Genomic DNA, 19,872 nt, shown 5'->3' with positions numbered 1-19,872 from the left:
GTTGTAAATGAAGTATGTACATTTCTGATTTGCAGCATTATCAATGATCAATGAAAAAAATGTTTCAAATAAGCCAGGCACTCAAGAAGTTAGATTCGGTTAGCTTAACACAAAATAAATGTACCATAGCTGTCACTTTTTAACATTTTAATTTTTTTTTTTATATTGTAGAGTTGGTAACACTGCTAAGATTTATACGAACAGAATCCCTTGCCCCATTTTTCAGCTACTTGGCACCAGTCTCCTCATAAAAGATTTCATATATTTGTACAAGAAATAGTTAAAAACACAGACACAGTCTTCACAGGTAATGAAGTTTTTTTTTCATTTTGTAATTTTAAACACTATGGATTTAGACAGCAGCTGTGATTATCTGTTAGTTTAAATCACCAGAAATCATTTTGACACAACACAGTAACATTTATAAAAAAAACCCAAAACAACAACAGCTGTCTAGCTGTTCTTTGTAGCTGATAGGTGCACTCCTTTGATTGTTCCATAGCTAGAGCAGAGCTTCCAAAATTAAACTTTGAATTTCCCAAGCATCTTTCTTGCCTTTTTTAAACCTACTTAAATCCTTCCTATGGAACCTTTAAAAGCTCATTAATTAAAGTTCTGGTATCCAATTCCTTTTTCCCTATCACTCCTCTGTGGCTCGGACCTACTTCTCAAATTCAAAGCTACCACAGAAACTGACACAATGCAGTGAGTGATCAAAAAGGACAGCTGAATTAATACATTAGCTTTGCACACATAAGCGAATATATATGAAAATTCAAAGCTCAGCTTCCTTTTTAAACAATGCCAGTCGACCTTTGAAAGAATTTCATATCTCACTGGTAATTGTTCTACGTATTGCTCCACCAGCCTACCTTGGAGAAAACCAAAGAAATGCACCCTCTGCTTACAGTTCGAGCACAAGGACTCTGGGAATGTTAACAACTGAGGCTATATGGCGTCAATTTGCTTAATATATCTGAGCATTACTCTGTAGTGCATTGTGGGGTACACTGGAAGAGTAAGTCATACCCAGAATTCCTCTGTGGGAATAATGGCTCCATTAACCTTGAGCTAGTTAAGAGTCTTTTATCTCTGAGAGTGAAGAAGAGAAAACGAGAGAGCAAGAGAAAGAGAGAGGGGAAAAGTGTGGAGGAGGTGGGGAGAGAGGAAGGGGGAGAGAGAGATTTGAGAATACACAACAGCAAAGCAACAGCAGAAATTAAAATGTATACAGACAGTGGAAGCAGCATAAGGTGACATTACAGAGGAAGGCCACCACACAAAAACCACTAACCCCCAAGAATCACTGGTTCACTAGGACTGCAGGAATGGGACTTTACCACTCCGGACTAGAGATAAAGCACAGAGAAGACAAAGGACAAAACAACTACATTAGCTTAGTATATACTGCATATAGTAACACACATTGAAACTGCAATGGGACTGACAGCCAAGGACACTTACACATTGTACACATTACAGTTCTCACATCTGTTATTAGATGCCTTAACAAACAGCTGCCAAAGATGGAGTGGAAGAAGAATTTATATTTGACAGTCATTTGGAGTGTTTGACACTACACTGTGATTTCTGGCAACAAAGACAAAATAGGAGATTTCTTTTCTTTTACTTAATGTGCAGTTTTCAGTTGTAGTTATCTATTTCAAGCTTATTAACCCATTATTTAGTTTTAAAACATATTGGTTTCAATACTAGAAATAAGGAAAATATCAACAAAAAATACCCAAATCAAAGAAAAAAAAATTTACAACCTTCCCTCTATAATATTAAATGAAAAACAAAACAAAACATGTTAAATAGTACTGTTTTTTTTTTTTTTTACTCTGAGGTGTTATTTGACGTTGTAAAATTAGCCTCAGTTACACTGAGAAAAAAAATAAAGCAAACCAATATGCACCTAAGAAACTGCTCCTTGCGTCAATTAAAGTGTTTTTTTAAGCACTTTTTGAAAAAGGCTTCCTGACCCATTTAAATTTGATGTGAGGCTATGCTTGTTAGTTTGGAGGTAAAAAATTTTAAGTCCTGCAGCAAATGTTAATGAGGGCTTTTGTCTTAACTAACCAAGGAGACTGCAGCACCCCACTATAAACCAGTACGGAACACATTCTTTCCAAAAAACCCAGCCCACAAGCTGCATATTGTATGAAGACATTACAGATTAATAAATGATAGCACCATGGTTTTAGAAATTAAGTTAAAGTTTCAGTAATTAACATTTAGTCCAACTTTTTAACATTCTAGTCACAGGCCAGAAATTAACTTTTTAAGAACCCAAATTATTTTATGTGCAAGTAAGAAAATCTTAACCATAAAAAGAGAATTAAACTCTGCATAAAATTCTAAAATACTATCCCCTATTTAAAGGAATTAGGAACAAAACCCCCTTTTCATTTGACTTAGTCAAACAGGGCACAATTTTTATGCTTGTTTCTTTTAATCTTGATCATATCAAGATCATTTTTGAAGTAAAACCAATGGTTGTCACTTTAAAATCTCTTTACCACAACACTGAGTATTCTATGGCAGAGGCATACACATATTAAAGGCATCTTAATAAAGATGCAAAGGAAAAAACACACATCTTAGAAGAAGACAAAATGGCAGGCAACTGGTACTTCGACTCTCTGAAGGCAAAAATAAAAAAATATCTTTACATTAAAGAATAAGTCAAGTTAAAGAGAAAGGGAATGAAATGGGGACCATCATATTGAGATAATAAGCTGACCTGCTCAAATTCAAAGTGCTAGAATTAAAGGTCTAAATTAAAACATAGTCTATGCCTCAGAGTATAACACTGAACACAGTATGTGGTCATATTTCAATCCTCCTTCCGTTCCAGAGTCTGTGTAGTGTGAATGCCATTGCTGTACACAGGAAATGGAAGAGTGGAAAAAAGTCCTTCGGCAGTTGTGAACACATTCCCTGCAGGCATTTGGGTCAGACTGGCCCCGCTCACAGCACTTCCAAATGGTCCCGACATATTGAGTCGGTGAACATGGTGGTAGAGCATTTCCATCGGTGTTTTAGGATCTAGCCCAAAGCTGGGGCTGTTAACATCAACAAAGTTAACAGCATGGGTGTTGGGGAGGAGGTTGCCCTGCATGGCTAAAGTAACTTCAGCTGGAGCATACCGAATAGTGCCAGTGGTGTAGACCCTCTGAGCAGCAGTGCTGGTCGCAGCAAGGGTTCCCGTTACCCTGTGAACCAAAGGAAGCACCACATTGCCTGCTTGTAACCTCTGAAGGGCTTCCAGATCCCCAGTGTACAACAAAGAGTTGGAAGTTGTGGGACCTCCTGGATGTTTGTCCCTTGGAGATGCTGAAAGTGGGGGTGACAAAGGGTCAGAGGACACAGGAGCCAAGGCTGAGTTGGATGAGGTGCTGAACTGAGTTTTACGGCTGGCAGTATTTTCAGTCCCCGGCGGGGTGAGAACGGAGTCTGGAATGGAGACATGTAAACTACTGCTGGCTTGGGGGGAAGGGAAGTGCTCGGAGCTGGGGGGCTTGGTCATACTGTAGGGTGATTCATTCCTTGAGATTTCCCTGTTGGGTGGGTAATTCCAAATACTGCTATCATTATCAAAATTTATAGGTTCTGAGATTTCTGTTTTAATTTTGAGCACTGAGGCACTGTTTGGTGACGAGAGCAGCTGGGGCTGTTCCACCAAAGCTGAGTCAAGTCCATTTGGACTTGAGGTGCTTGACAGCCTTCTCCGGGTCATGCTGCCTCCCTTTTGCTTTTTTCTCCTTTTCTTCCTCTTCTGATGTTTGCTGGAAGACTGGGCATTTACTTCACCTGCACTGTCTGAGTCCTTGGCACTGTCGGAGGTCAGTGATTCACAGTTCTGCAACCGCAAGTCTGACTCACTCTCAACATAGCGCTCCACCTTGATCTGCATAGAGCCAAGAGCGCCAAAACTGTCCTCAGGAGCCTTTTGATTCTCGAAGTCAGAGTTTTCGAAGCTGTCATCACTATCCCTGCTGTCCTGGTTGCTGGAGCTGTTCCCGTCATCATTACAGTTCATTTCGTTATCTGACTGATTTCCTGACTTTTTCCTGTCGGATTCAGGGTCTTCACTGTTTTCTGACTGGTTTCCTTTCTCATCTGACTTTGAGTTCTCATTGTCCTCTGGAGCAAAATGAAAGTGAAACAAACCATTAACAACAGGAACATAGTATTATAATCCAAGTCCAGATTTCTAACTACCAATGAGATTTGATTTCCTTAAATTTTTTTTTGGCAAATGATGTTCTGTTCTGTAGAGCCACACTCTTTTGCAAAGTAGTGTTGGGAGAGTTTTGATCACCATGAATGTCTCTGGCTCAGGACTGTTCATGCACTAAAAGCCTATGCTATATGGCTACACCTTGACTGAGGGCGGCCTTTTAATCTGCTTGCAGGACAAGGATCATTTTGACAACTGGGAGCACAACACTATTGTAGCCGTGCTATCCAAAGAGGAGTCAGTGAACAATACCATTATCACCATTATGTTCTGGTTCTTTCACATTCATGTTCTCCTACATTGGGCAGGCATCCAGGTATAGCACTATTTACTAATGAAGATTCTAGTCCTCCCATCTCATTTACCTCTGACCACTGCTACTTTTGAAGTGGCATTGTGTCTCTGGCTTCAGTGGAATTACTGCTGATTTCCTCCCATGTGAGAGGAGAAGCAGGTCATATGTGTATAAATTTGAATGAATAAAGCAGTTAAAACAATTTTGTTTTGTTGCTAGACTGTCTTCTCATATTCTTCTGAAGGGCAAAAAATAAAAAAAATATAGAAAAAAAATTCATCCAGTGAATTAAATTCTTGATTGATCCAAATCATCTAAGGACCATTGAAAATAGCCCAGCTACAGCACTGAGAAGCTGTCACTCTTCTTGCCTGAATTCATTTAATTATAATTCTAATACGGGTGAGATAAACACTCTAGCTCACTGGACTAGGAGAGCCAAAGCAGCTTTGAGACTGAATACACTCCATTATCATACTATGTTCAAAAGGGTCAAGAAAGGCTTTAGGAGACCTCGTCTTTTACAGACCAGCCAGAAATCTTTTGTTGGCTTATAAAAGATGTTTTTCACTCATCAGAGCCAAGTACTACCCTTTTCAATATTCTTGTTTTAAGGGTACAGGAGAAAGGCCAATTTTCCTCTAAAGACTGGTTACACTTGGAGCCATGTCAATACCAAACTATTTCCCAGAAGTGCTGGAGAAGGTGGGTTTGACAGGAAAGCTGCCTGAGCATTCAGGGCAATGCACTTCACAAGTCATTTAGCTGGACTTTTTCTTGTGTCAGCAGCAGCAGAGAGCGCCTTCCTTTTGAAAAATAAAAGCCACAGAAGCAAAGTAACTGCCATAAACCCCTAAGTCTCATCCAGCTTTTTGTTCCACCTAGGACTGAAATTCTCCTACAATTTTTTCTTCCTTTTTTTTTTTTTTTTGAATATGCTTTCTTTTAAGGCCATGGTTTCTAGCTAGTGAAGAGTGGACTTAGGGTAAGGTGGTCTAAAGTTGCGCAGTATTTTCCTGGGATTTTATCAGAGCTTGAACTGAACTTGTTGGTTTCATCCAAGGTGTTCCAATTTCAAGTCCTTTGGCATTTCTATTTATTTCCTTTTTAACAAAAAAGCCCCTGTCTCTGCTGTCTTCCAAGACTTCCAGACATCTATTTCTGAGATGTAGACATCTGTGCACCTTAGGAATGCTCTCTTGCTCTGCATCAACCTTAGAAGTCATGAATACACATGTACTTCTAACCTTCTCACTTGGGAAAACTTCCAGTGCTCACGGGAAATGCAAACTGTTCTGCACATACATATCATATTTAAGAACAAGGCAGCATAAAGGTGCTAGGAATGCTAGGAAAGCACTAGGAATGGGTGAAGAGATTCCCAGTGATGGTGGTCAATAAGCCTGCATGTTGACTTAAACTATGAAACCAAGCTGTCAAAGGAGAACAAATAAAAGCAAAAGACGAAAGAGAACATTAACGTCTGATCTTCTTGCTTTTGCTTGATTTAGATTACCCCAATGCACTTTCTCCAGACTTTTTTTGGTTATCATAGACACAACTGAAAAAAAATCATGTATGTATGTATGTATGTATGTATGTATGTATGTATGTATGTATGTATGTATCTATCTATCTATCTATCTATCTATCTATCTATCTATCTATCCAGCAGAATAACATCTTTACTTCTTGGGCCACAGGAAACCATGCTCCTTTGAAGGCCAGATGATCTGTACCTGTGTCTAGGTAACCACTATTAAAACTAATGGAATGTGTGAACCATCTATTCACTGTACCATCTGTAGGACTCATTTACATATTGAGTTTGAAGAGTACACTCAGCTTTTAAAAAACAGCTGAAGTCTCAGACTTGGAGAGCTTAAAAACGAGTGCTGGAACCCACATCTTATAATTAAATATACTCCATTAACCCAAGAAAACCCTCAAATTTTTCAATCTTTACTGCCCCCTAGTGAGACTCTTCAGGAATGTATTTATACAGGAAAAAGGGTCATAAATATTGACAGTAGAGACTTCCCTGCAGAATATCGGCTTACTTTGGAAAGAGAAGAACCAGAATCATATTCAACAGTCACAATCCAAAGTCCTCCACATAAGGCACAATACCTGTTCATAAGCACAGCTGGGAAGTCAAAGATTTATTTTGGCAAGATTTATTTTGGCAAGAATGCATAGAGAGAGTAAAAAAAAAAAGATTCTGAGGAAATGGAGATACTGTGAAAATGGTGAGTTCATTAAAAGATTTTTCTAGTGTTTTCCAATTTAATTTTACTTTTTTGTTGTTGTTGTTGTTGTTGTTTTTGTTTGTTTGTTTTTGTTATAGTGCAACAATACTTGAGAAGTAAAAGGAGCCGGAAAGCCAGCCATGTGGCTCTCGTGTTATGAACCTTTCGTGGATGTAAAAGCACACCATGTGTGTTACCTGAGTTGTCCTTTGAGTCCGATTCAGAGTCAGAGGTCTCTGAGGATTCTGAGGTTTTCTCTGGCAGATGGGGAAGTTGTGCAATATCCATTGGAGTGTCCTTGTACTCTGGGTTACTGAAGAGGAGACAGCAAATATAAACACAATTGGATGATTTGCAGTTTCATGATTTTCCCTCTTTTCATATCAAAGTTCAGGAACAAAGAACATAAATAGGAAGAATAGCACACTAGACAAAGAAACATATATTTTTGGCTCCTCAGAGCGTCACAGCAGGAATTTTATGAAGGTTTATTTTAATACTACTGTCAAATACTTATATTGACCAGGCACTAAGCCTCGTTTGACTCTAATGAGGTTTTAGAGCTATCAAAGCATTCTTCCTGAAGGGGGACATCATGGCTTGTGTGATATCTAGCAGTAAAATTACACTGTGTAATCATCCAACAAGAAAATATCTCGATTTTGATTCCATTACTCTGCCTGGGAGGACAGAGAGGGTGTTTTAACTTTTTCAATCTGTTTCTCTCCCACTGTAATGTCTATTAGAGTTATCTCTGCAACAGTATTCTCTATCAACCTTGCCAGAGCCCTTTCAATACCTGTTTTTCTCAACATTCCAGTTTTCCACACCTTAATCAAGCAAACCATACATAAAGGTATTAAGAAAGTGCTCAGTTAGGACTAAAATAAGTGACCACTGCTCCAAAGAATCTGGCCAAAAACTGGATTAAAAAAGTTTAATATTTTTTAAACACTGCACACTGCATCCACATTGTCAAAAAACTAAAAGCAACCACTCTAACTATATGACAGATGCACATGTGCATGTTAAGATGCGTATGTTAGGGATAAAGAACTGTCAACACACCCATTATAATCATATCTTCTTCTGCTCATGTGGTGCTCACCTGTGACTTGTTAGCAGTGAACATGACTGCAATCTAAAAAAGCTACATTACCAGAGAAACAGAAAAAACCCCCCAAGCCTCCAACCCTATGCCTTTTCTTGGTTTGTACATTTTAAAATGTGTTCCTTTCCTAAATCCATGTAAAGGCAGAGGAACAGACACAGCCAGACATAAGCGTCATAGGAATATTAAAAGTAACAAAGTTTCCAATAATTTTTGAATAGGTGAGCATTTCCATGCAGTTCAAATTTCAGTATGGTGATAAAGCAGAAAATCTGCAGTCCTGCATAGAACAATATGAGACAGCACTGGGGGTGCCTGACACACTGTTAAGGTGAGAGCGTGCCCACATACAGCCTATTGGAGTGTACTGCGAAAATTGAGTTCACTCGGTTCACATTGACATCTTATGATTATCATCTTTATGGTTTTGTCCTGACAAAGTGACTTTATTCTGTTGCATCCCAGAGCAGTCCCCAAATTCGCCCCCTCCAAGCGAAAGATGTTTGAGGGCTTTCACACTGTGAATAACAAGTTGTTAAGACAAGAACAGCATTAATCCTCCCTGTCACTATAATTAGTCTATCCTTTTAGAGACAGCTGAATCATACTTTCTAATGCATGGAAATGTATACAGACCAGTACTCCTGCTAAGAGTAGACCTAATTATGCCTTGATCTGTCATTAAAATATTATTTGGACATTTGGATCTTTTGTGGATTCCAGTAGTAGGAGAAATCTAAATTAAAAATACAAATTCAGTGAAGATGTTAATCTTTCTCTAACAGACTGGTGAATGGAATGCAGCAGAAAAATCGGGTTCTGGGAGGAGATCTGGGGAAGACGAATATCTTTTTTTTTGTTAGATATATTCTGCTTGTAGAGAAAATTATTTTGTGGGACGTTTGTGGACTAGGTTCATTTGTTGTCTGAAAAGTGGCAAAGGGGACAAAGGCAACTGTTCATAATTCTTATGGACCACTGTTACAGCTTACAGCTGGAAATATGAGAACATTTCTGGACATTTTGAAGCCCTGTTAGACTGGGGCAGTGAAGCTATACTTCCAGTTCAGAACTGTGAGCCTTAAGCGGACCCTTGAAATGCTGCACTGTGCCTCACACTGGCAAAAAAGAGACAAAGAAGCAGCAGGATAAGGATATACTCAGAAAAGTCTGTGCTAAATGATGTCAGGCCAGAAATACAAGCCCCAGTGAAAACTCCACTGCTGTGGAAGACTTCTTACAGTACTCCTTCAGTGCTCTCCTTTCAGGAGTTGCTTCTGTCTCTTCCCCAAAAGGGGAATCAAAAGCATTTCAACATGCAAGTTTAGGCAGGCACAGTCTCTTCAGGGCCTGCTGGACTTGGCATAATAAGTCACAGTCTAACCCCTAGACATCACTTTGAACTCTCATGGCATCAAAGGGAATGTAACAAACCATGACAAGCAACTTAAAAGGAGAACAGGCCAGAAAATGACAATTGCATTTCATGACGATCTCAAGGTTTCAAATTTTATTTGTTTGGGTTTTTTTTCTGCTCTGGAATGAAACAATCTCCCAGTCTTATTGAACATTTTCAAAATACAGAATGTGTTGAAAGGTACTTTCAGATGAGAAAGGTCAAGTTTATAATTCACTGTCCCTCAGTGACTGTTTGTTTTCCCTTGAGCTCAGAAACCAGTCCTTTTAAAATACTTCGGTAAAACCGAATTTCTCAGGGAAGGGCCTTTCATTCAAGACATTTCTACTGGTTTTGTTTAAAATAGTTCTAATAGTTTAAAATGATTTTAAATGCTTTTATTTTTAAATCCTATTTTACATTTTTCAGTGTGAATGTTATCTGATGGTTACAGGAACAACACAGCAGTTCAAGGCTTTTTCTCTTGAGAAAGTTCTTCTCTCTGGAGTGAACTGGCAAATGCCTTTTAGAGAGACCCTTTTTTATCATACCAGAAGTTTGCTTCCACGCATTTTTAACATCCAAATAAACCAATGCCAAACACTTCACACCAGATTTTAACATAACTACTGAAACTTGGTGTGGATAATTTTTATCTTTGTGCTGAGGCTGAGTAGATTTCAGGGCAGTGAGGCATGCAATAGAATGGTGGAACATTTATTTCAAAACCAAGGCAGCATCATTCAAGAATATTCCAGTATACTGAGGTATGACACATGCCTACATAACTATAATGAAATGCCACTGCTTTTGAGGTGGACTACATGAAAAGTTCTTACCTTTCTTTAATAGGCTATTGTTTTTTCCCTAAAACTTTCTTCAACAGAGGCAAGTCATAGGGACAGCAGTTCAAGCAAGAGAAGTGGCTGGAAGACCTACCTAAGAAGGTAATTGACCCAGATGATATTCTTCTCACTTGCATTCTTGGCATTGACAGCTATGGTTGCACTAGACTGTATCCAGATATAACCTCCGTTCTTCTGCATCCAGCGGTAATATTTTGTTACACACTGACCCTTATTCAGCACTGGCAAGAAAATACAAACAAGCCATAAGCAAAATACAGTGCATGGTAGGGTAGAACTGTGATAAAATGAGCTTCATTTTACAAAATGGCACAAGTAAAAGCAGAAGATACTTGGCTTCCTTTAAGTTTAATGCCAGTGAGATGACAAACTCACTGGATCTGAAGTTCAATATAACTAGCAATATGTTTGCACAAGTTTTTAAAGTATAATTTTACCTGCTTTGGGAAACTCTAGTGGAAGAAGAAAAGTAAAAAACCCTACAAATCTCTATGGTTCACAGAATACTTATTGCTGTGTGGACATTTCCAATGCACTCAATGTCAAACTGTAAAAAAAGAAAAGGAAAAAAAAAGAGGCAAATTTATATGTGATTTATTCATAGCTCCTAGGTAGACCTCTTTGAGATTCTGGATATTTGAAAGGTTTGGGAAGATACTCTACCCCTGCTGCTTTGATCATTTCTCCTTATTGCAGGCGATATCAACCACTGAACTTATACATCTGTTTCTTTGATCTTGTCAAACAGAATTTACAGTTCTCATATGAACTGGTCAGTGGGGGGAAAGTCTTTGGAGAATTTACTTTCTACCAGAGCAAAGTAAATCCACCAACAGACTGAGAAGGAGGACTAAGGGAGTCACAGAATAGCTTGGTTAGAGCCAAAGAGTGACAACTCTCTCCAATGTTTGAAATATGCTAAGAAACAGAGAAAGAAGTAAAAGCAATCAGTAATGTGAAACAGTGCTATTAAATGCTCACCGCAAGAAAGCTTAAAAATACTATGTTTAAAGTAATACTTCAGCCAAAATATTGCCAAGTTGAAACGGATTTGGTTTGTATCTGATTCTTCAGTGTCAGGGGATGAAATGCAAATCTTTCAGTGGAAGGGGGCAGCAGGGTTTTATAAAAACCCTAAACTACATAAAATCTAAGTACTGTTGGTATTGAAGCCCTTTCTCTCCCCTGCACTTCTCACTACTCCCACGAAGCTTTGTGCACTAGAGGGCAGTGTGCATTCATATACACCTTCTGCTTTTGTCATGTCCTTGTCTCCGTCTGCTAAAATGAAAAACCTCTAACTGCTGTAATAAATTTGGCTAAATTAGCTGCTAAATGGTTATCTCAAGTAATATGTATTTGCATTAATCATCTTGCTCTAAACCAGAACAAGCCAGAGTCCTAAAGACGTAGTAAATTCATATTGTCCATTTAATTACGGCTAATAAGTGCTTCATATACAATAGTTTCATGAAGTACATTTTCTTTTTTTTATTCCTTTTTTTTTTTTTTCCTTCTGTAGAGGGAAAGGAAAAAAGTCACTTTGGAAAAGAATAAGTATTTAAGGCAGTTAAAGTTCCTACCATAAATGTGACAAATGACACTTTGGAGCTTTCAAGTTAACCAAATGTCTATACCCCTAATTATACATATGAATGTATCTATATCTAAATCCATGTACAGCAGATACCTACAGAAAAAGATAGGCAGCCAAAAACAAAGGCAGCCATACAAAGGCTGATGTTTTCTTACCTTGGAGGAATCCCTCAATCCCCACTGCAGTTTTTCAACTACTAAATAAAAAATGCAAGTAAAATAGTGCAGTGTAAAGTGAATGTGAAGTATAAGTTATGTTCAGCTCTAATATAAACAAATATTTGTAATCTGGATCCTGTTGTTTTTCAGCAACCTGTAGTGAACTAGGTTTGTTTCTAGCAGATATCCATCTTTTGCTAAATTTTTAGTTCTGTATTGCAAACTTTAAATATTCTACTGTGATAATTCATTGGCTTCAAGACCTTATTATGCAGCAGAATAAAGATAAAATAAGAACAACTGCCTACCGAGCATTTCTGTCAAACCAATGCTGTATGCCACTTTAGAAAACAATCTCACATAAGTTAGCGCAACTTTATCAGTTATGAAGAATAAGGGAAGTATTGCTGTAAATTTTGATTATGCTAGACATTTCTATTTCAGTAAAATAGGACATTCAAAATACTCTGCTTACAGCTGAGTGTAAAACTGATACACACAAAAGTGTGGAGTGATATTTTCTGCTTTCTGGAATCCCGAACACACACAGTTGTGTGCAGAAACTAGTAAAATCTATCTGTACTTTTATCTACTAAATATACAGTTGTCTTTGTTGGAACAGTTTTTATCTTGGGAGTTTTAACATGCTATATAAGTGCCAAAGGACAATTGCCCACATACACATTTGAAAGTCAAGGTACCAGGGCAAGTAGCCAGTGACTGAAGAGCACACCGCAGTTCTACATAGTGATAGCTATAAGGACTCCAGCTCTTTTGGTCATCCTAAACGAGTCCTTCAGCCTTCAGTACCTTCTATATTGATTGTTGCACCACTGGAAAAGTCTGTCACCAGTTGAACAGAGCACTCATTTCAGAACTAAGAAAAAGAGAAGGTGCTTGCTTTTTCAAGAATGAGAATTCAGTGCATCAGAGCTATATACAAACCATCTACACTCAGAGTCTGGGCTCCCAAATTACTATACATCCAAATAATGTGTGAAATACTGTATTAAAAATGAGCTTTCCATGAAGTTCATCTACCTGCAAATTCCCATTCTCTCTTTGGCCAGCTCAGATATATCACCAGATACACAGAATTTTCCTTCCTGCATCTGTCTAAAACACATTTCATATAAGAGATTTGTGGACCACGCTCTGAAGGAGGTCCCATGATTCAATATAAAAATTCCCTCTGTAAAGAGATTCTCTGGCAGGCCAGCTGTGCTGTGCTGCTAAATCTGGTTCTTATGTCCTTTGAGAGTGTAAAAGGCACCCCCAAGTCAGTTCTGAAAGCTCGTAGTATATCTTGAGAAGAAATTTCTCAATGTGATGAAAGAAAAAAATGAAACAAACTAGAAATGCTTTCTAATTTACAGTATTTTTTACCTGTTGGCATTGCCAAACTGCAACTTAGAATTTAGATGAGAATTTTGAGAAAAAACTCAATTAGAAGGACAAATCAGGGAGGGAAATCTATCTAGTTTATTGATAACTTAGTGAGTACAGCCCAGCTTCATTTTGAGGATCTTCAGTTTGCAGATACAGATAATCCATTAATAAAGTTACTGATTTTGAGAAGAAATGAAAAAGAATTAATTAGGCTACCCTAAGCTTTGCTTATGAAGTTATGTTTTGTAACTAGCAACAGACCGCACATTTCAGTTTGGCATAACGTTCTGAAAATGTAATGCCTTGTAGTCCACATCCTGAATATATTCAGACAAATCCTTCACTGAGCAATGCAAATAATTTTATATTTCTATTTGTATTATACATGAAGTACCCAGTCTGGCAGACAATGAGTACTGTGAAAAGTGAGACTTCTGACCACGTTGTTGGGATGGGTCATGTGACTGAATTTACATGGGATTATGCAGGACTGGGTTATATAATGCTATATATGTATGTGTGTGTATCTGTCTATCTATCTACCTATCTATCTATCTATCTATCTATACTCTTTAATCAAAGGGACTAACTGGGGGTTAGTGTTTTAAAACTGGTGAGCTTTATGTTAACCGCACAGATATATTCCCTAAAATGGTGGATGCTAAACTTGACTAAAATTTGCTGAAGTGTTAGCTAGTTACTCAATGTGAGTTCAGTGGTTAGCATGCAAGGAGTGCACAGTATGTCATGCTAAGAACTAAAAAAAAAACACCTCACTTATTTTTCAAAGTATGAATATATTGCTGTGTACACAGTTCCCAACAGAGGGATTTCAGTTTTCCTTGGTAGCTTTGCACACAGCAAATAATCTCGTAGCAGTGGAATGAAGGAGGGGGGAAAAGAAGAAACAGTCAGTGTTCTTTGCAGGAACCTATTTCTGTTAAAAAAATCAAAATAAATCAGTACAAGTTTGTCTTCAGAAATATGGTTACAAAAAGAAAAAGAACATAGTTTCTTCCTGTAAGGCTGTTCTGAGAAATCAAAGCCAAAGCTTCTAAATAGTGAGTTGTGTTTTAAAAGAAGGAAGTAGCTTAATTCAGTTTGAAGAGGAGATGAAGAAATTGTGTATCAAAAGCAGTCTTTTAGCGAAGTCTCTTACAAAAGGACATTTTACTCATGTGCATATGCATTTAAAAGCTACACTATATTGCGTATTCAGGTAAGTATTGAGTAAATAGGAAATGATGAGATCATCTTACATATTCACACAGCTTCACAAAGAGGCTCTTTATAATTGGTGAAAATATTGAGGTTACATCTGCTGTGCTATTCACTCTTCTCCTTGAAATACCTTTATCAATGACTGTACTGGGACTGTATTGATACTGAATTTCTTTCCTGATAAACTTGTAAGAATATTTTTAATTTACTGCATGTGGATGAAAATGCCATACTTAATACCACAGTCGGATACTTAGCTGCAGCCACAAGTACTCTTTCTACATTCACAAAACTGGCAGATGAAACATGAAAAGGAATACTGACTCTTTAATCTCCACTTCTCCACCTAAGGCCCAAGGCAAGCTGACAGGGTAACTTCGTTCTGGAAACAGAGGGGTTTTTATTTTTTTAATTCTGGATTACTTTTTCTTCTGCTTTTGAAAACTGTGGGCTATAGGGGAATGAACCTGGCATAGACTTAAAACAAGAACAAGTTTCTTTATCTGAAAAGTTACAGTCCTTGATGCTTACAGGAAGGTCATTTTCAAAACCCTCAGGAAAAATAGCATCACAGCTAGAAAGAGTGCATTAAGTGCCTTATTTGCTTGTAACAGAGACAGTTTTCCATTTATAACAGCTCCAAGGATCAAGTGAGTCTTTGATGTTGTAAGGACTTTTCTATAGATTTTGCAATTAGTGAGCTAGATGTTTTAAATAGTAGGTATCCACAAACTGGATTTTAGCAATGAAAAATATTTAGCAATGTTAAATGATGCTTGCTACTTAAACAGAAGGTAGAAGATACGAGACTTGTAGACATTAGGTGAGCAATTGTGTGCCATCTATATAATTCTCCACAAACACTGATTTTGGATCTGCTACACAGGATGGGCTGAGGAGGTGGGGATATAAGCCAGGACAGTGTGCAAATGCAATCTCTACTCACCAGGCCAAAAGTATGGCCTTCACAGCAGATTACTTGGTCAAGAATGCCACCTTTGCATCACACATCCCCAGGGCTCATACTTCCTCTACCTCTCCTCACTGCATGTGCTTGCTTACCAGCCCTGTGTGACTTACTGTATCTCAGCAGAGCTCTTTAAAGGAAAATAGGAAGATGGTAACTGTTTAGGAAAAAATACTAGTTCTGTGAGGCTTTAGAAAGCTGCATTTTACTCACAGCGTATGACAGGAGAAAGCCAGGAGTGCTGGGCAGAGAATATCGTTGTTGTAGGATAAGGTAGAATGCAGTCTATTGTGTCAAAACCACTGACTGAGACTTGGCTGCTACTGTGATATGAATATCAGACAGTAATAATTGCTGGTTTATAAACATAAATTAATATTTTCCTAAGTCAAGCAGGAAGTAGCAGATCAGGTTCACGAAAGAAAACTGTACCTTACTGATATTCAAACTCCCACATAACTTCTTCATTCACTTAGGATAATTCTTTTAAGCATATACAGTCACTCTAAAAATGCCTAGTATGGCAAATGATTCATTGCTTGTTTCTGCAGCATGAAATACTGTTTAATCTTCCAGTATAGAAATGTTACATACATAAATACCTGATAAATTAGACAAAAATTAAGTATCAAAAACCCTGAAGAAAAAAATAAAGAACCTCAATCAAACATTTTGAAAAAATTGAAACCTTAAGAATTTTTAAAAAACAAGAAATATTTTTCCTGCCTCACTTTACAGAAAAGCAAATGTTAAAAGTGGTCCGAGTCAAACTGTTAAAAAATGTGCATTCTTATTAGGATCAAAGTTTATAATTCCCCAAGTGAGGAAAGTGAAGAAAGCCTTGCATGCTGCATGTCTTGCTAGGGAAGATAACCAAGTAAATTGTGAAAATAGTTTGGGAAAAACATCTGTGGATGTCCATCCCAGGACATTGATACTCCACCACTCTGAAATTTCCTAGCCTCTGCTAGAGATTCTACATTCATTTGACTATAAATTATCTGAGATAAGGATGAGGAAGATTTTTTAAAATTAATATTATGTTACCAGTTTACATGACATCAGTCTACAGCCACAATGCAAATTTATTAAAATCCAGGAAAACCACACAAAAAAGTATTTCCCACCACTAATTACAAATAATCATCTCCCACTTGAACAACAGAGACACTTTTATTCCCCTCTCCTTTCATGATGGTTATAACATACCATTTGCCCATGGCTCATCATTTAAAATGACAATTTTATAATTATGCATAACCATCCTACCATTCTAGGTAGGATGTTTATTTCAAAACATTATGTAGGTATTGATCAAGTGTAATGACAGAATTATAATATATAATTTGATGCATCACTAGATGCACTATGCAATGGAAGCTAATGGCATGCATATAAGAAAACTTTTCAGTTGTTTCTATAGATAAAGTTGATGTAAATTAACTATATAAGATAATTTTACGATGAAAAATGAACAGTAGATTTTTCTACCTAGGATTTTTTAGGTTTTCTTCTTTCTTTCTAAACTTTTTCTTTCCCTCTTGATTTGTCTCTCTCCCCATGACTTCAATCCTGCCATAAAGTGTTTTCCTTCTGCTAATATTGAAGTGGTCGTTTAGAAACCCAAGCCTGCTTTGAACACCAACTTCAGACAGAACTTCCATTATCATTAATGAACTCTCTGTTCAAACTGTAGGGGAAAATGAAATCCCAGATCCAAATTTTGCCCTTAGCTACTAAAACTCAACATCAGAGGAGAAATTTGGCCCTGCTTGCTCAGGAAACTTAAATCTGTCCTCCATCTCTCCACTAACATTAATGTCCATCATATGACAACCTATGTAAGATTAATGAATTTAGAATATAACCCTTTCCATGCCAAATGTATCAGCAGACTATACATAATAATATCTCCTACAAATAGGAAAAGAGATGAAAGATTCACAGAAGCAGATTAGCAGCAATTTTATTATAGAATTACTTAGGTTAAAGATGGTCTTTTTCAAAAGACAGGATCCCTTTGAACATGCTTTCATTTCTGGGGTAAGAGTCCCTCTTCGAGTGCTTGGGCTGAGTGAAATGAGTGATTTCCTCAGACTAATCTCTAGACGAATCACAGCACATGGTGGCATGGCACAACTGAATGTTCTAACACCCTCTAACCACCATAAAGATTCATCACCATCTCACATCTGGCAGTAAATGACATTCCACATTTTTGAAGCATACTGTCCCTTTATACCAGATGACTTGTAAAAAGTAAAGACAAGGAAATAAAAGAAATCTTTCCATCTTTCTCCACAAGCCTTAAAAAGATAGCTTAGCACTAACAAAACGCCCCCAAACACAACCTTCTAAAATAAAAACAAAAGAACTTCAGATCTCAGAACCAATACTTAGCAATCTGGAAACACTGTGGACAAAGACTTCAGGTGCTTGGCAGGGCATTCCCCAAAGCCCTCTGAGCCATAAGTGCCACACCAGCATACTTACCATCAAAGCCAACATGGACCCACCACTGGCCACATGACTCACAGATGGCAAAGCTGCAGGTGATTTATGCAGGTTCTTTTAAAGTGCTAATAAGAGCTATTGCCACACATTTGATATATGCTACGCAATTTACTGATACTATTTTCATATCCTTCTTGCTTTGAAAACTGTCTTCCTCATAGACACAAGGACAACTGTCCAGACCTTCGAAAGAGAAATAAAAGCCCACAGCACAAACTTGTTTCTAAAAGCCCTTGAAAGATCTGCAACAGTTTCATCATACCTTCACATGGTGACATTTTAGGATATTTTGGGGTATTTCACAAAATCCTAAACTACAAAGTCCTTTATCTGTCCTTGGATTTTCAATGGAAAAACACACTTTCTGATTTAGACTACAGGGTGGTGGACAATTCTGGTCTCAGTAATCTTGGAGCAAACCTCAGCAATGAAGGTAAAAAGTATGCGACTGAAGTAGTTTTCCCCTTCTTTTTTAAAATGGCATACATAAACATCCTGTAGCAGAAAGTCAGCACAGAACTAGTTTAGTGGATAAACTGAAGATGAAGCTGCTGGAGGTGTATAATAAAATCCTTTATTCCCATGGCTTTGCAATTTAAAATGTACTTCTGCAATGTATCACAAGAATAATACCGAAGTATAGATTCATCTTTGGGGTCAGAAATTTTGAGCACAAAGAGACTCTAAAAAATAAAGAAAATTATTAATGGAGTAACTGGGAGACCAAGAGGTTATGAGCAGAAGCCAGAGCTCAATCTTTACTTTATAACCCTTTACTGCAGTAGCTATACTTATACAGCTAGTATTACATACACTTTTAAAGCAAAAATAGGAGAAGAGTTTAGTTGCAAATTTCAACTGACTATGAGCTATGAAAGACTTACAATCAAAAGCCTACGAACTGAAGTGTAAGCATACTAAATCAGTATTGCATTAGATTTAATTTGAAGATGAAATTACATCAGGAATTAAGTTAAAGGGTTATTGATGCAAACTATATCTGAGGCATCTTGAAAAATAACTGTATATATTGCTAAGGTACAGAAGGCAAAATTCTACAACTAGGTTCAGTAGCTAATTATTTAAATAACTTAAAGATTTGACTTTGTAGAGTTTTCTGGTTTGTTTACTATCCAAACACTAACCCTAACCCTAACCCAAAAGATCTGATGCTTCTGGAAAACTTATATCAACTTTACATACAGAAAACATGTGTCTAAGAGCACAAAACCTTCATGTGAAAAACTGAGGCACAAAATATCATAAAGATTAGAAATTTATTGGGATTGAAAATGATATCTGAATATTTATATGGATAATTAGAACACCAAATATTACAATAGTAACAACCATCCTCGACAAACAGAAATGTAAGCAGTGGTATAAATGCTTATCTTTCAAGGAATGAACCAGCCATGAGTTAATAGTGTATTACAGAGAAAACAAGGTTGCAAGGTGTGCATAATTGCATGCTGCAGAGTGTTTTTTCCCTTCTTCTAAAGTATCTTTGGCTTTGGTCAGAAAGCAGGCAAAGAAATGAAGCTGGACAGACCAACATCTTGTGTAACCCAAAGATGCATTTGCGGGAGCAGATACAACATCTGCAGGATTTCAGAGCGTGGCTAAAAGACATGACACATACATACCCGTGGGTAGGTGCACATCTCTTAAGATTCATTAGGACTGAGAAACAAACACTAGATATGAGCTAAAACCAAAGTCCATGATCCTTTTTTATCTTGTATGAATAAAAAAACGTGTTCTTTACATGCTTCCATTTCTTCCACTTTCTTATCTCCTGTTCCCTCATCTTGCTCTATCATCACTACTTCTAGTCAAAAGGACCTAAGGATGCCAGTGTCC

At 37.4% G+C, this 19,872-nt stretch overlaps 1 protein-coding gene across 1 annotated transcript in view; it reads right to left on the bottom strand.

The window, feature by feature from the left end:
* Positions 1–332: 332 nt before the first annotated feature.
* The window catches only part of LOC114060586 (neuronal PAS domain-containing protein 3), a gene marked incomplete at its 5' end in the record, with an annotated part of 56,075 nt that continues 36,535 nt past the window's right edge, over positions 333–19,872 (bottom strand). Inside the window, 3 exons of the mRNA XM_027890168.1 lie at positions 333–4,149; positions 6,988–7,103; positions 10,237–10,384. Of these exons, the coding sequence (XP_027745969.1) occupies positions 2,840–4,149; positions 6,988–7,103; positions 10,237–10,384 (1,574 nt within the window). The remainder of the gene's footprint in view (positions 4,150–6,987; positions 7,104–10,236; positions 10,385–19,872) is intronic.

This window comes from Empidonax traillii, unplaced genomic scaffold (assembly GCF_003031625.1).
Source record: "Empidonax traillii isolate 1590-97213 ecotype Southwest subspecies unplaced genomic scaffold, ASM303162v1 scaffold278:size663781, whole genome shotgun sequence".
Classification (NCBI taxonomy): Eukaryota; Metazoa; Chordata; class Aves; order Passeriformes; family Tyrannidae; genus Empidonax; species Empidonax traillii.
This window is presented reverse-complemented; position numbering and strand designations above follow the sequence as displayed.